This window comes from Euleptes europaea, chromosome 12, assembly GCF_029931775.1.
Source record: "Euleptes europaea isolate rEulEur1 chromosome 12, rEulEur1.hap1, whole genome shotgun sequence".
NCBI lineage: Eukaryota > Metazoa > Chordata > Lepidosauria > Squamata > Sphaerodactylidae > Euleptes > Euleptes europaea.
This window is the reverse complement of record NC_079323.1, coordinates 62,128,113-62,143,826: the sequence shown is the minus strand read 5'-3', so window position 1 is coordinate 62,143,826 and position 15,714 is coordinate 62,128,113. Positions and strand designations below refer to the sequence as shown.

At 41.9% G+C, this 15,714-nt stretch overlaps 1 protein-coding gene across 1 annotated transcript in view; it reads left to right on the top strand.

Moving 5' to 3' along the window:
* The window catches only part of BRWD1 (bromodomain and WD repeat domain containing 1), a 79,636-nt gene that overhangs the window by 25,095 nt on the left and 38,827 nt on the right, over positions 1–15,714 (top strand). Inside the window, exons 13-24 of the mRNA XM_056858914.1 lie at positions 15–165; positions 357–491; positions 1,340–1,468; positions 2,424–2,649; positions 3,653–3,838; positions 6,633–6,816; positions 7,393–7,486; positions 8,538–8,678; positions 11,756–11,841; positions 12,161–12,356; positions 14,757–14,882; positions 15,493–15,600. Coding sequence (XP_056714892.1) covers positions 15–165; positions 357–491; positions 1,340–1,468; positions 2,424–2,649; positions 3,653–3,838; positions 6,633–6,816; positions 7,393–7,486; positions 8,538–8,678; positions 11,756–11,841; positions 12,161–12,356; positions 14,757–14,882; positions 15,493–15,600 — 1,762 coding nt within the window. The remainder of the gene's footprint in view (positions 1–14; positions 166–356; positions 492–1,339; positions 1,469–2,423; positions 2,650–3,652; positions 3,839–6,632; positions 6,817–7,392; positions 7,487–8,537; positions 8,679–11,755; positions 11,842–12,160; positions 12,357–14,756; positions 14,883–15,492; positions 15,601–15,714) is intronic.

Sequence of the window (15,714 nt, the reverse complement as noted above, 5' to 3'; positions counted from 1 at the left end):
TTTGTTTGAAACAGTGATTTATGTTCAGAAGAAGATAAATTTATGAAGCCCAAGGTGACCATGATAGCTTGGAGTCAAAATGATAAGTTGGTGGTTACTGCTGTGAACAATCATCTGCTCAAAGTATGGAATTCTTATACTGGGCAGTTGCTTCATGATCTCACGGTATGTAACAGTTGCTGTGTTTTCTTGAAAGTAGGGTGTGTGTTTAAAAAATTACTATTTAATATATACAGATTTGTTAAATTGTTTTCATTGTTATACAATGCTGTATTCAACATAGTCATTTAAATTAGAATTCTATTTCCATTTAATACTGTAATATTGTTTTTGCATCTACTCTTGTTTTCAAAAAGGGTCATACAGATGAAGTATTTGTTTTGGAACCTCACCCATTTGATTCCAAGATCATGCTTTCTGCAGGCCATGATGGCAATATTTTTATTTGGGATCTAACAAAAGGCATCCAAATGAAACATTATTTTAATATGGTAAGTATAATTCACTTGAATCAAGTCTCTCTTTTTCTCCAGTGTTTGTTCTCATTTTCCTCTTACATTCAGTATCTTATTTATCTACCTGTTTGAACTACTGTAGTCAGGAAAGAACTACCAGACTGTTTGTTCTACATAGTGAATTGGATTCTCTTGAAGTGTTCATAGAAGGAGTTCGTGGAGCAGATCTTCCTTGTTTTGCAAGCAGCCTGCCATTTGTCCCGAAGCTCCTCTCTGAGGATCAGAAGGGCCTCACAAACAAAATGCACCGCAGGGCAGGGTGCTGCAACTATGAGGAGAACTGAGTAAAATCAGCTTTTTCACCTGCTTCTGCTCTTGGCTTGTGTCAGCAGAGGAGGAGTGGGGGTGGGTTTAACCAGCTTTCCCCTCATTTCCATAGTACCGCCACACCCTGTGAAACATTTTGCTTACGAGGCTTCTAAATCTTCAGAGAAGATTTTGGGAAAACTGCAGACTGGTGGGGGAAAGTGGAGAAAGATCTGCTTTACCCGGTCCTTCCATTAACTTTTCTGCTTAAACCAACCCAGTAGATTCATCTGATTTTCATATGCTTGTTGTGCAAAACTTCATTTAAACAGTTGCATCAAAAGGCCCTTGAAACATTGCTTCCTTCCTTCCAAGTGATGTCATTTTATATAGTGTTATTTCTGTGTCCACGTGAAATTATAGAATTAAGTCCTTAATATAATGGATGGCCAGTGGTATAAACTTAAAGAAGAGAGAACTGTTAACTCATAATAAAATACATGGGTAAGGATATACAGGGAATATTTGTTGAATTTTAAAATATTTACAGAATGTTAAGGGATTTTTTTGAAATGCAGATTGAAGGACAAGGACATGGCGCCGTATTTGACTGCAAGTTTTCATCAGATGGGCAGCACTTTGCCTGTACAGATTCTCATGGACACCTCTTAATATTTGGCTTTGGTTGCAGCAAACCGTATGAAAAGGTATTCTTAACTTTCCATTTAAAACATTAGCACTTTATTGCCAGTAATATTAGCAGCACTGATAAACACCTTTAAAACTAAGTTTGTATTTTCCCAGAGCCTCATGAATGCTTTAGTTCGGGGCTTCTTAAACTTTTTCCACTTGCAACCACTTTTCGCCCGAGAAATTTTTACACGACCCCGGGTATATGGCTATATAAAATAGGTATACAAATCAAACATGTACTGATAATAAATCATAAAGAAATTTATTTTAAAACAATTCTTTGGTATACATATAATTTTACCATTTATTAAAGATATAAGCAATTTTGCATACTAACGAGATGGATATGCTTGTTTTCACGACCCCCACATTCAGTTACACGACCCCATATGGGGTCGCGACCCCCAGTTTAAAAAGCTTTGCTTTAGTTGATCCATAAACTGAGACACTTTAATTGACTGAGGCTGAAGGGTAGACAAGTTTTTTTTTCCTTAAAGCTTTTTTGTTGAAGTGTGCTGCTGTAATTGGTACTTTCATACACAATATTGGATAGTTCTTCTAACAAGTGGGTTTTTAATGTATGTTCTATCACACTTTTAGATGACATAAAGACTTTTGTGATAAGTATATTTAAACTAATATTTAAATTGAACTTCTTTAAGAACTGCTGTTCCATGAATGTTAAGTTTAAAACACAGAGTTAACACTTCAGCGATTTACAAAACCCACAACTTGTAAATATTCTTATACCTGTATAACAAAACAGAATTCAGGTTATTAATGACCCAAATAAGCGATCCCATCTATGTATGTATATGTATAAGAACACACAGCAGCAAAAATATTCTGTAGAAAATGTTGTTCAAGAAAAATGTTGCTTTTCATAGTTGTTAAAGCTAAATGTAGGTTAATAAGTTTTCAAGTCTTTTATTTCCAAATTGATTATATGCAAGCTTCATTTCTTTCTAGATTCCCGATCAGATGTTCTTCCACACTGATTACCGACCACTGATTCGAGATTCTAACAATTATGTCCTAGATGAGCAGACTCAGCAGGCTCCTCATCTCATGCCTCCACCATTCTTGGTTGATGTGGATGGAAACCCTCATCCAACAAAGTACCAGCGGTTGGTACCGGGACGAGAGAATTGTGCAGATGAGCATCTGATTCCTCAGCTGGGATATGTAGCAACAAGTACGAGTGGCAGTTTTCAACCTCTGGCTCTTGGTCTAACTTTGGTATCATGAAAACACAACGCAATGCAAGAATTACATTAATCCATAGTTTCTTTAAAGTAATTGAGTCATCTTAGACTTATATGATTGGAGTGAGTAATGTAAGTTATTACTTGCTGCTTTAATACAAGCATACGTTGGATACCATTTGTTGCTCTGCAACTTGCTGACTGACAATATTGTTCATTAATGCTGAGTGCTTTAGAAATTCAGCTCAAGTTTTAAAAAAAACCCCAACAAAAGCTATTGTCAAAGTAGGCAATCAATGTTATGAGCTAGGATTTGGAGTGGTTCCCAATATATTCTCTGTTTACATTTCCATATCCAATCTAGGCTGTCCTAAGAACAAAAACCAGTTTAAGGATTGGATGTAAAAATAGTTTAAAGGACTCAGAACAGTTTTATGTAGGAGTTACTTTTAAATTTTTTAAAGGAAAGCTTAAGAGGGTAAAAGTTGTGAAGCAGGCTTTGGAAACTTTCAGGGAGGAAATAGTGGGGAAGGAGAAAATAGTGGGGAGGGCTTCCCTCTCTGTCTTCTTGTTTTCTGCTCAACTGTGGACAAGGGTGGAGGCGGGGTTTCTGAAAGGATTGCCACTTCTATCCCTGCACAAAGTCCCCCAATCTCTGTCTTCATGGCTGTTTCAAGGTGGAAATCATTTGCCAACCACAAGCCCCACTGGGTAGTGGCCATACATACTTCCCTGCAACGTTGTGTGGGTGATGTATTGGGAAGCAATGCCTAGAAGAGCCACAGGTGGTGTCAAGAACCATATATGGCTCCCAAGCCACTGAATGAGTATCACTGTATTAGAGCAAACAAAAAGATTTTAAGAATGTACATTGAATGATGTATGTGTTAATAATACATTATTAGCAGTTTGTGGTGAGATTTAGATCAAAATGCTAACTATTTTTCCATAACTCTTTATTAAACATGCTTTCTTTGCATTTATATTTGCAAGGTGATGGAGAGGTGGTGGAGCAAGTAATAGGTCAACAAACTGCTGATCAGGATGAGCAAGGTCTGGAGCCTAGCATACTTGATGGCATAATCAGACAGTTGCAACAGCAACAAGACCAAAGACATGGCACAGATCAAGACATCCTTCCACATGGGCCACAGAATGGAGAAGAAACTCCTAGAAGAGGTCAGTGTTTATTTCTAAGAAAGGGAAAATGTTAACTTCCTTTTTTTTTAGCTCTCAAGAGCTAAAAATTGTGGTGTTGTATTAGTCCAGGATCTGAGATGCTCACATCCCCACTCTGCCATGGACTCTTGCTAGGTGATGTTGGGCCAGTCACACACACTCAGCCTAACCTAACAGAGTTGTTGTGAGGACAAAATAGAGGAGAAGAGAACAATGTTGGCCAATTTAGGTCCCCATTGGGGAGAAAATACTCAAAGTAAGTATTGTTTCCTAAGAAGGAAACAAGGTGTGTACTGGAATGTTTTAATGAGACTGGAATGCCCTATAACTTAGAGGTATAAAAGCTTGTTATCTTTCCATTTAGTATCCCAAAACTGTTTCCCTCACTTTTATGGTGTGAGGATCCGTCCCTTCGGGCCCCGCCTCTTAGCCCCGCGGCCTGGCCGGCTTGACTTGGAGAGGGCTTCCTTTGGCCTCAGAATGGGCCTCCTGAGAGGATTTCCTTTCCTCCTCTTCAGCCCACGGTCCGTTCCTGCTCCTCTGAGCCACCCCAGCTCCAAGGACGCCCGGCACCGCTTCCTCCCTGGCCTTCCACCCCCTCCCCGTCATATAGCCAGCCAGGCCCTCCAAGGTTCCACCCCTTTCCCATCTCCCCTCCTGTCTGACAGGGGCTCCACCAATCAGCCCCTGGCAGCTCCGTCCCTTCGCCCTCCCCTTCAGGAGGGCTGCGGCCCCGCCCCAGCTGATCGGCGGCTCGTGTTCTGCCGCTTCCTCTCCCGTCCCTTCACCCCTCCGGCCCTTCCCCGACCGGCTCCTCCTCTGCCGGGGGACTTCGCCCCAGCGCCTGGGCCGGCGGAGGCGTCGCCCCGCAAACCCTGCCAATGCCGGGCGGCGTTGCCGAGTCGCTCGGCCCCATCCCTCCCGGCCAGGCCGGCAGTTCTCCCGGGGCTCCCGCAGGCTGTGGCACTGTCGGCCCTGCCCCCTTTTCCTCCTCCGGCTTCGCCTCCTCCTGCCCGGTAAATGCTCCGCCGGGCAGTCCCGCGCTCGGGGCTAGCCTAGGCGTGGGACATATGGGAAAAACAAACATACAAACCATTTTTGGGATGTAAATCTGAAGGCCACTTTGGTCACTTACATAGGACAGAAGTATGTAGGGAGCACCCTGAGTTCATGAACTCTGATGCTTTGTCGAACATTACAATATAGGCAGAATGTTTGGGGAAGATATGTTATTAGGAAAGATGCATGATGCTGTTAGATAGAAATTCAAAGTTGTTATACAGATGGATCATATAAGCTTTCTGCTCGTACAAGAGAGAGGTGGCAATTTCACCCGATTCTTCTCCTTTGTTGCAGCCCTTCATGCCATGTAGCATGTTGTCCATAAGGCTCTCCCAGCATTGACCTTTTGTAGGGGTGGGGGAGAGTCCACCTCTGCGAGTAGAAAGTGCATAGAATTGAATCCATAGAAAACAACTAGATCATATAATGATAGTTCAGATGGAATTCATCTGGATAATAGGCCTTTATGTAACTTTTTTGTGGTAAATGCCACATCTACATGATCATCTCTGTATTCTATATTCGTTTTGTAAACGTTCAGGTCCAGAGAGGTATGTTCATCTGCTTCAGCTGAAATTACAAAATATTAATATCACAATAAATGTATTCATCTTTAGACTGCTAAAAGACTCTTTAGAGAGCCAGTGTGGCGTAGTGGTTAGAGTGTTAGACTAGGAACCAGGAGAGCAAGGTTTGAATCTCTGCTCAGACATGGAAGCCTGCTGGGTGGCCTTGGGACAGTCACACACTCTCAGCCTAACCTACTTCACAGGGTTGTTCTGAAAATAAAAATGGAGGGGAGAACAGTTTAAGCCGCTTTGAATCCCATTGAGGAGAAAGGTGGTATATAAAGAATAAAATAAATGAATTAGTATTGGGAAACCTTCAGCACAACCTGCACAGGGTTAAAAGTTGAGCCTAAAACTGGCTAAGTTCTGCTGCGTTTGTTTCAAATAGTATATTGTATGGCTTTCATCTTCTGCCACCTAGTTCAGTTTAAAATCTTTTTTTTCAGAATTGTTGAGTTGTTTATGCAACATAAACTGTGAAGAAGTCAAAAGATGCAGTTTTTTCATCCCGTCTTAAATGTTCTAGGCAATGAAATCCTTTGTGTTAGAACTTGGAAGAAAACCATGAGACAGGCTCCCCTTAGTAAAGTGGGTGGGGGTGTTCTGACGAAGAGACTGAACATACCAGGTTTTATACTCTGCTTAACTATGGCGAGATTACCCAGAGTTCTGCAACTATAATGCTGGGTAACTCTTACAAAGTAGCCAAATTGTTATCTGTTACAAAAAAAATTAGTCAGGTGGAATGCCACTTGGTTTCTATTGTTGCGGCTGAAATTTTTGTGCTATCTTTTGGTATTGCTTGTCCATGCATCATTTAAACTCTTCTGGCACCCGGAAATCTAGGCTAGGTGCTAGGACACACTCATTAAAATATGAAAAAAGTATTGTGTGTTGTACCGCTGAGTGTGTGCAAAACGTGTATGCTACCGTTGTGTCAATAACGTTTGACTTTCTGCAGATATGCTAGTCAGGTTTAAGAGGATGGTAGCCCTGGAGAAAAATTCCAGAACAAAATCACATTCTACAATGTAAACTGAGCCTAACAGTGAATGCTCTAGGTGACCCAAAACATTTACCCAGTAGTGAATAATCCAGGAAAGACAAGATGCCTAGCTATTCTAGATTGTTCATTTATTGTATGCTATCAAAATGTGTTCTAGTCTATCGGATGCTTAGCTCGGATATCCAGTCCCCACCTAATATTGGCTTGCGGCGTAGTGGTCAAGTTGAAGGAGTGCGCCAGATGCATCAGAATGCTCCAAGGAGTCAGATTGCCACAGAGAGAGATCTCCAGGCATGGAGACGGAGAGTCGTAGTTCCAGAAGTAACATCAAGCATATTCAGGTGTGCAGGTCTACCAACACAAAACATTCTTGTTTTGTTTTATTGTCAAACATTTGTATTTTGAGTTTATTCTTGAGATCCCAAGATGACTGAAAGAAAGATAAAAGTATTTGCTCATTTGCCATTTCTCGTCTAAAATTGTTTCTTAAAACAACTTATTTATTAGAGACATTCCTGGACCCCCATAATCTTACTGATCAGGGCTGTTTGTTGTCAGATTATGCTTCTTTGGCCCACCTCATGACTTCAGACTCCACCCTCTTTGCACCCTTCATCTTCATATTACCTTTCTGGGCAGATAATATTAATACTGTTGTTTTTGTATACCACTTAATTTTGTTTTATCCTGCCTTTCAGCCTGATAAATTTTCAAAGTGGCTAAAATGCTGGTACCAAAGAGTAACGATAGTTGAATGCTACTGAGCCTAAATTTGAGGCATCTTCTTTTTGCATAGGGTGAAATTGGTAAATAGTTGTTTAACTTCTTCCAAGTAGACAATGGTGACAAATGATAAACTGTAAACAGTTAATGTTCCACAGTAGTGTCTGACAAGTTTTCAAAAATTGTTTTTTTAGAAATCAGGAAGAATACAGGATTGCAAAAGGTGAAGAAGAGAAGTGGCTGTATACAGCAGAACAGAAAAAGAAGTTACTCCTGTCTTCAGAAAAGGTAGGAAATATCTGCACTATGGTGTTTTTCATGGCTGTAAATAACACGTAGAGGGCACACAAGCTGTGCTTCAAAGAATTCACTTATTTGAATGTTTGAGAGCTGTGCACAACACTTGTTTGGGACCGATAATAATGAGATATACTGATACTCCAACTGTCTGCTGTCTGTTTCACATATTAAATTGATTTCTTTGTGTATCAGAGAAGGAAAGTGTCTGTGGCTTGGATATAAACTTTCTGTTCTGCAAACTGTGGAACTCTTCCTCTAATTCAAGGAGCGTTCTACCAGTGCAAGGGAAAAAGCAGCTCTGCATGGGGCGAAGGCTCTACCAATAACAGAACGGAATCTTTTGATCCAACTCTTGGAAATCATGATATAAGCATGAGTTTTTGTCAGCAAAGAAGAGAATCCAGGCCAGCTTGCTCTTTTCATTTACTCCACAGGATCATGAAAATCAGATGTCTTTGTCCTTGGACCTCCCAGTTTTAGTCTTAGTGTTGTTCAGCTCTACCTTTCTTGAATCATCTACTGTTCTTTTGTCTGGGCTGTACTTCAGAATGTTTGTAGTTAGCCTTTCCATTGTCCTTAATTTTTTGGCCAATGTTGCATGGTTTTATTTCACTAGCCACCTCTACCCATTAGGAGAGATTTGATTTGAATTATGTCATAGGCCTGGCTCACTCCTTAAGCCACGCAGATCAGGGGTGGGCCAGAAAGGCAAGCAGATACTATTGGCTAAGCCTAAAAGCTCCATTGCTGTTCTCCGTTTTTCCTTACCTTATTGTTGAGGCTGGGAGATTTGTTTGTATCAAAAGGGTTTTTTTTGTTATCAGTGGTCATTCTAGTGAGGAATAAACTACATTTAGAGAAGAAATGTTTCTGGATTTCCACTTTGTCATTATGTCTTGAAAAAGGGCCTTCTCTGGATTCTGCTGACTGTAGCTTTAAAATAGTGCTGATAAATGCCCGTTCTGACAAAGTTGGTCCTGATAATTCAGTAATGCATATTTCTCATCCTGACTCGATTATTCTTATATATCTAATTTAGAGTGACTCTGAAGATTCACTGATACAGTCCAAGAGGAGACTTTATAGACGTAAATATGCAAGGTATCAAGCGCGGAATAATATTGAGCAGTCTGATTCTTCTAGTGAAGAAGCCGATGACTGTTCTGGATTTATAGAACAGGTAAACTTCTGTTTCATTTAGTAGTTGGAAGTAGCAGAAACTTTCATCTGTACACTTCTATTAGAAATTAGTGGTTTGTGTTTGTGGAACCCATTGCACAATGGTGGCTTGAGCACAGATAGTTATGTTATGTTGGGTCCATTGGGTGGCTGGCTGAGAATAACAAATTTATACATTGACTTTTTCCTTCATGGAACTCAAGGTGGTGTTCGTATGTCCTAGGACAGTGATGGCAAACCTTTTAGAGACTGAGTGCCCAAACTGCAACCCAAAACCCACTTATTTATCGCAAAGTGCCAACACGGCAATTTAACCTGAATACTGGGGTTTTAGTTTAGAAAAAAACAACTCATATGTTAACATCTTTTGCCTTAAAAGAAAAACACAATAACAGAGCTTTCAATGATACAAACAACTTTTTATTGAAAGGCATGCTTTTGAACAATTACTGTGATTTTTGCTGTTGTGTGCATGCTGATAATTTGTCTACCCTTGGCTCATACTTTGTAAGTTTGAGAGCAACACATGCAGCACTCAGGTCATCTGTTAGTCTGTTTCTGGTGTCAGATTTGATATAATTCAAAGCTGAAAACAGCTGCTCACAAGCATAAGATGATCCAAAGAAAGTAAGGAAAGCAATCCCAAGTGCTTTCACTGACTTAAAATTATTTGGCAGAGAATTCCACACTTTAAGGATTTCATTTTCAGAACTAACTGTGCTATCCTTTGTCATCCATAAAATTAAATCATGACAATGACTGACAAACACTGTACATTTTCCCCATCTGCATTCTCAAAACTCTGCAGGGGGGCTTATTGTTGAGTTGTGCATCTGAGTGGCAAATCCAAGGCAAAACCTCAATGGCCAATAACCCCCCATGCAGAGTTTTGAGAATCTGGATGGGGAAAATGTGCATCTGAGTGGCAAATCCAAGGCAAAACCTCCCATTCACAAATGGCCAATAACCCCCCCAAACCCGGCAGCGCTGTGAGGGGAGGGAAACGGGGGGAGGAGGAGGGTGCTTTACCTCACACACTGTCCTGCAACCGGCCCTTCCCGGGGTGGCGCAGGCTTTTCCCCGGTCCCACCTCTCACCTGGAAACCGGGAGAACCAGGTGGCGGACGCAACGACTCGCAAGGAGGGAACGGGGGCGGGGTCCGGCCGGACTATCCAGACAGCGGGGCGGCCAGGAGGGCGGTGGCGAAAGAAAAGGGCGGCACCGTAAGCCCACGGGAGCCAGGTCAGCGCACCTCCTCCTCAGGGGACCCTCCTCTTCCCTCCGCAGGCTGGTGACCGGACCTGGGATCGGGCGGAGGTCCTGGTCCTGCCCAGGGCCCAACAGCCCCCAAGAACGCAGCGGACCACTGCAGGGGCGGACGCCAGAAACCACGCGCCGAGGGGGACGAGCGAGGGGAGGCAGAGACACGCGCTGCCAGCTTCTGAGTGGCCAGCTGGGCGTCGGACGAGTGCTGGGGGGGCGGAAGGCGAAGTGTCGGACCTCCGCCCCGCCCGCACTCGTCCGACGCCCAGCTGGCCGCTCAGAAACTGGCGGCGTGTGTCTCCACCTCCCCTCGCCTCCCCCTCGCTCGTCCTCCTGTCTCCCGGCCGTTTGTGGGGAGGTCCCTCGCTGTGCTCCTCTCTTGTGCCGGCCGCAGCTCAGCTGAGAGAGAGGGAGAGAGCTGCGTGCTGGCAGAGAGGGCTACACGTGCCGGAGTCTGCACGCTTGCCGTAGGTTCGCCAACACGGTCCTAGGAGGTCTCCCATCCAGGCACTTGACCATACCCATTCCCACTTAGCTTTAGCAAGGTTGTTGTATTTTATGTCTTCTATCTAAAGTCAGGCCATCTTCCAATCACTCAAAGGGTTAAACATTGAACTTGAAAAATGCACAAGGAAAACTACAGAGAGGCCTGGTTGTGAACACATGAAGCTGCCTTATACTGAATCACGCCCTTGGCCCATTGCGGTCAGACTGGCAGCAGCTCTCGAAGGACTCGGGTAGCGATCTTTCACACCACCTTCCACCTGACCTGTTCAACTGGAGATGCCGGGGATTGAACCTGGGACCTTCTGCATGCCAAGCAGATGCTCTACCCCTGAACCACAGCCCCTCCCATCATGAGCAAGCACTTAATGTTATTTTACAGATGGGAGATATAAAGGTTTAGGAGACATTCATTTCTAGAAGAAACAATTTTAGAGGAGAAATTAATAAGCATAATAGTTGGACTGTGATTCTGGTTGACTGGGGAGAGCCTGCTGTAATATCAACTGTTTCAGACTGCTTGTTGAACCCACATAAGTGCTATTGAGCTAGATAGTAGAAATATACATTTTATTCAACAAATGTTGAAAACGGAGTGGTGGTTAAACTTTGCAAGCTGCTTATTGGCTGAGTTATTTCACATGCACAGTGGGAACTGTTGCTAATCCCATTGACCACAAACATGGTGCTCATTGTTGTTCAAGATGCTGTGGAAAAGGGGCATGAGAAGCCATACATAGACTTCCATTTGGGATTTGTTACAATTCTCTTTGAGGCATCGGGGAAACCCCATCAGTGTTTTATTAGAATCCTTTTCTCGTCTCTACAAGTGCCTCTATTGTGTATCTAGTTGAAGCAGCGTCCACTACAGATACAAACTGCATTTTTTCTCATGTCTACAGATGGGTAGCTTCTTTTTTAACCAATGTCTTGAATAATTGGTGTCATACCAGTATTGATCTTTTTTCACTGTAAAATTGCATCCCAACTCATGGAACAGGTGCCTGGAGCCCAGCCTATTTAGATTCCATAGACAGCCAGTATGGCATAATGGTTTGAATGTTGCACTAGGATCTGGGAGACTCTACCATGAAGCTTGCTAGATGACCTTGGGCTGGTCGCATAGTTAAAGCCTAGCCCACCTCACATGGTTGTGAGGATAAAATGGAGGAAGGGAGAGCCATGGATATACTTTTTAAATTTTAACATAAGGTTTTACTCTTAATAATAAACAAGAATGAGACACAGCGTAAAAAGTCATCTAATCCTGTTTATAGTTTAGGAGTCTTAGCTAATTTATTTTCTTCTAGGAAGTAGAAGTAAGTGAAGGCTTGAGTTTGACTTCTCATGAAAAAGAATGGGAGAGTGACAAGAGAACCAATAGTAATAGTTCCAGGTAAAATCAATTTCATTATGTCTTATTTCTGAGGCTTTGTAATACTGTCTTTTGATTTCAGCATGTGACCCTTTTGAATATTAATAACCTATTATTTAGTTAGGTATTTTATTGTATCATGGTGTAGAAAAGAACTTCTGTTTTACATCTCCCATGATCTAGCCTAACTGAGCCTCAGGAAAGATAACTTTGTCCAAGTTAAAAAAAAGAAAGAAAGAAACTCTGAAGGATCAGTTCAAATGACAGCAGTTATGAACCAATAAATGTATTGGATCTCTAACTTCCACTGTTGTTGCTTTGGTCTGGAATGGTTCTTCAGTAGTGACTCCTCAAGCAGATATTCTGACTGGATTGCTGATGCAGGGATTAATCTACAACCTCCTGTACGAACTTCTCGGCGCAAAGCTGTTAGATACTGTAGTAGTTCTGAAGATGAAGTATCGTTGGAACTATTATCTCCACCAAGAAGGAGGAAAAAAAGACGGAAAAAATACAAACCAAAAAAGCACGAGGAGGTATTTCATCATTTTTCATTTACTTAAATATGCCTGATTGGTTAATTGGGATTAAAAAGGTAAAGGTGCAAGCATCGGTTCATAACTGACGCATGGGGTGATGTCACATCACAATGTTTACTAAGCAAACTATGTTTGTGGGAGGTTTGCCATTGCCTTCCCCAGTCATCTACATTTTACCCCTCAAGCTGGGTACTCATTTTACCAACCTTGGAAGGATGGAAGGCTGGGTCAACCTTGACCTGGCAACCTGAAATCGACTTCCGTCGGGATCAAACTTAGGTCGTGAGCAGAGCTTTGACTGCAGTACTGCAGTTTACCACTCTGCGCCACAGGGCTCTTAATTTGGGTTAGGATTTTTCAGTATTAGTCAGCATTAATCGCGTCTACTGTCTTCAAGGTTACTAATCTTTCTGTAAATAAGTACTGATGTGGAATATTGTTGTGGGTTAAATTATGCAGCTGATGGCAAAGGTATATATAGCTAATATATTGCTTTAAATAATAAGGGTTTTTTAAAATTAAGGAGTAGTTAGTGGAGCTGATAAGATTCTTGTAGAGTTAATAAACACAATTTGAGGGTTTATAAAAATATTTATGCTGAACATCAGGGAGGGGTATCTTCAGATCATTAGTGTAAGTTATGAAGCAAGTGTTTTTTATGCAGAATTGAATAATCAGTGGTGTTTTAATATACATGTTGATGGTTCCAATTTTTTAAAAAGGAAGATTTAGGCAGCCTTTGGCACCCCCTCGCCAATGATTATGAGATGAACACCATTGTCATCAAAGTTTGGGTCCGGGTCTTAATAATTTATCTAGCACTATCACAGGTCTCTGCCAGCTTTCCCTCCCATTTACCTGGAAGCAATGGGAAGGACTTCCTGGAGGGCTTTTGAGGAAGCCTCCATTCCTTTCCTCCATGCTTTGTGATGCCTTGAATGCTACAGTAAAAGCATCTCAGTCATCAGGGGCCTTTAGAGTCATGCTGTTGTTGGACACTCAAATCTTTAATTGAGTATATCAGGTCCCTTGGAAATGACATGTTGCTGGTGATTGAACTTTGGCAATGTTCAGCCTGCCAGGGAGGAAGGCAAGTCTCATAGGAAAGGAGGTTTCTTGACATTGCCATCACTGTATAAGCAAAGAAAATGATAGAGCAGAGTTCATGAGGAGGGTTGTGGGGAGACTTTTTGACTTGTCGTGCTCCTGATCATGTTAGGTTAGGAAGAGTGTGACAGTCCAGATTTTGGGGTGTTAGGCACAGAAAAAGTTATTGTCTGTTTTATTTTACATAACATGTTTCAACTGAACCCATTCTATAATGAGCCAAGGGGAATTAATCCTTCACCAATGAATATAAATGTACTACAGAAAGATGCATCACTTCATTTTCAGGCTTTCCCCCCCTTTATGGTAAACTTATATAAATAGTTTAACTTTTTTTTAATCAAATGACAAAACAACTTATGGTCTTCAAGTCTTCTTTCTAGAGCAGTGGTTCTTAAAGTGGGCAGTACCACCCCCTCGGGGGCAGTGGGATTACCTAGGGGGATACTAAGAGGCGGGGGGCGCTAGAGGTGGGCCCCTTCAACTGTGTTGTTCACTAATTTACAACAGATCAAGCTATGGTGCCATGCTGGCAAATTTGGTGGAAACATATCAGGTTTTTTTCCCAGACTTTGAAGAGCTGGTACCACTGGAGCCCCATGGCGCAGAGTGGTAAGCTGCAGTACTGCAGTCCAAGCTCTGCTCACGACCTGAGTTCGATCCCAACAGAAGTTGGTTTCAGGTAGCCGGCACAAGGTTGACTCAGCCTTCCATCCTTCCCAGGTCGGTAAAATGAGTACCCAGCTTGCTGGGAGTAAAGGGAAGATGACTGGGGAAGGCACTGGCAAACCACCCCGTAAACAAAGTCTGCCTAGTAAACGTCGGGATGTGACATCACCCCATGGGTCAGGAATGACCCGGTGCTTGCACAGGGGACCTTTACCTTTATACCACTGGATCAAGTTCATCAGTTTTGTTGAATAAATTTCAACTAAAAAGTATTGATTTTGAATAGATGTGCAATTAATTGAAATTTTATTGTTATTATTTTCTTTAGAGAGTCATACAAACCCCTATTTTGAATAATGCTTTTTATAGGATAGGGTAGGGGGGTTCTGGGGTTAAATTTGTGGAACCAAGGGGGCGGGGGCCTGAAAAGTTTGGGAACCACTGTTCTAGAGGCTATCTTAATGAGTCAATACATATATACAAAATGCATGGGTGGATACACTACAAATTAAGTGTTGTGTTGTAACAGGAAAAATCAATGTTATCTATAGAAAAAGTGCATGGATAATAGTCTTAACACTTGTAGAAGGTTGTATGCTAATTTGAGAAATATTTTACTAGGAAGCACAAGAAAATGCTCCAGCCCAATCAGTCAGCCTACAATCGCCAAATGATTTTCACCCTCCTGATTGGATTACAGACACAAGACTCCGAAGATCTCCCTTTGTCCCTCAGATGGGTGATGAGGTGAGAATTAAAGAATTCTACCTGATTCGTTTTACCTAAAGTCTTTTTAAAGTGGCATTTTGTCTTGTAACTTGCACCATATCACAGGAAAGTAACAGTTCTCATGTGTTTACACTTGAGATCAAACTATGCTTTGTTGTTACTCTTGTAGCCTTAAAGAACTTCTATCCCGTTTAAGGCTTCAAAAAGGATAAGTCAAGTTGCAATGGTAGGGCAATCTGGAATTAATTACTGGTATGAGAGTCTGCATGCATTGCTCACACTTCTATCTTTAAGGACTACTGAGCCTTGAGGCAGAACTTAGTGATTGTTTACTCATGCAGTTTGATGTGGTAGCCTGGGAGTGTGGTAAATTTTATCACTGTGTTCTGTTTCCCCTGTGGCATAGCATAGGAACATTGCTCTTGTGGCTGCTCCATTCAACCTGGCTAATTATGCAGTGGTTAGAGGAAGGGCTGCTAAATGGAGCACGCAGTGGCACCTTCCTAACTAGTTAATGTAAAAGCTGGCAAAGCTTGATTTGGGGAGGGGAGGGGGCTAAATCTAAATTCTTTATTAATTTTTTTAGTCTGTTGGGTGATTTTTATTCATTATTAACTTGTTTTATTAGGTAATATATTTTCGACAAGGTCATGAAGCTTATATTGAAGCGGTAAGAAAAAACAATATCTATGAGTTGAATCCTCACAAGGAGCCATGGCGAAAACTGGTTCTTAGGGTAAGACTAGTTCTGCATTAGTGGTTGTCTATTCTCTGGCTATAAAGTACATTACAGTTCTTAATTCATTGGATCTGTCAAAAAAAAGGGGGGGAGCATGCAAAACCAGCCAAA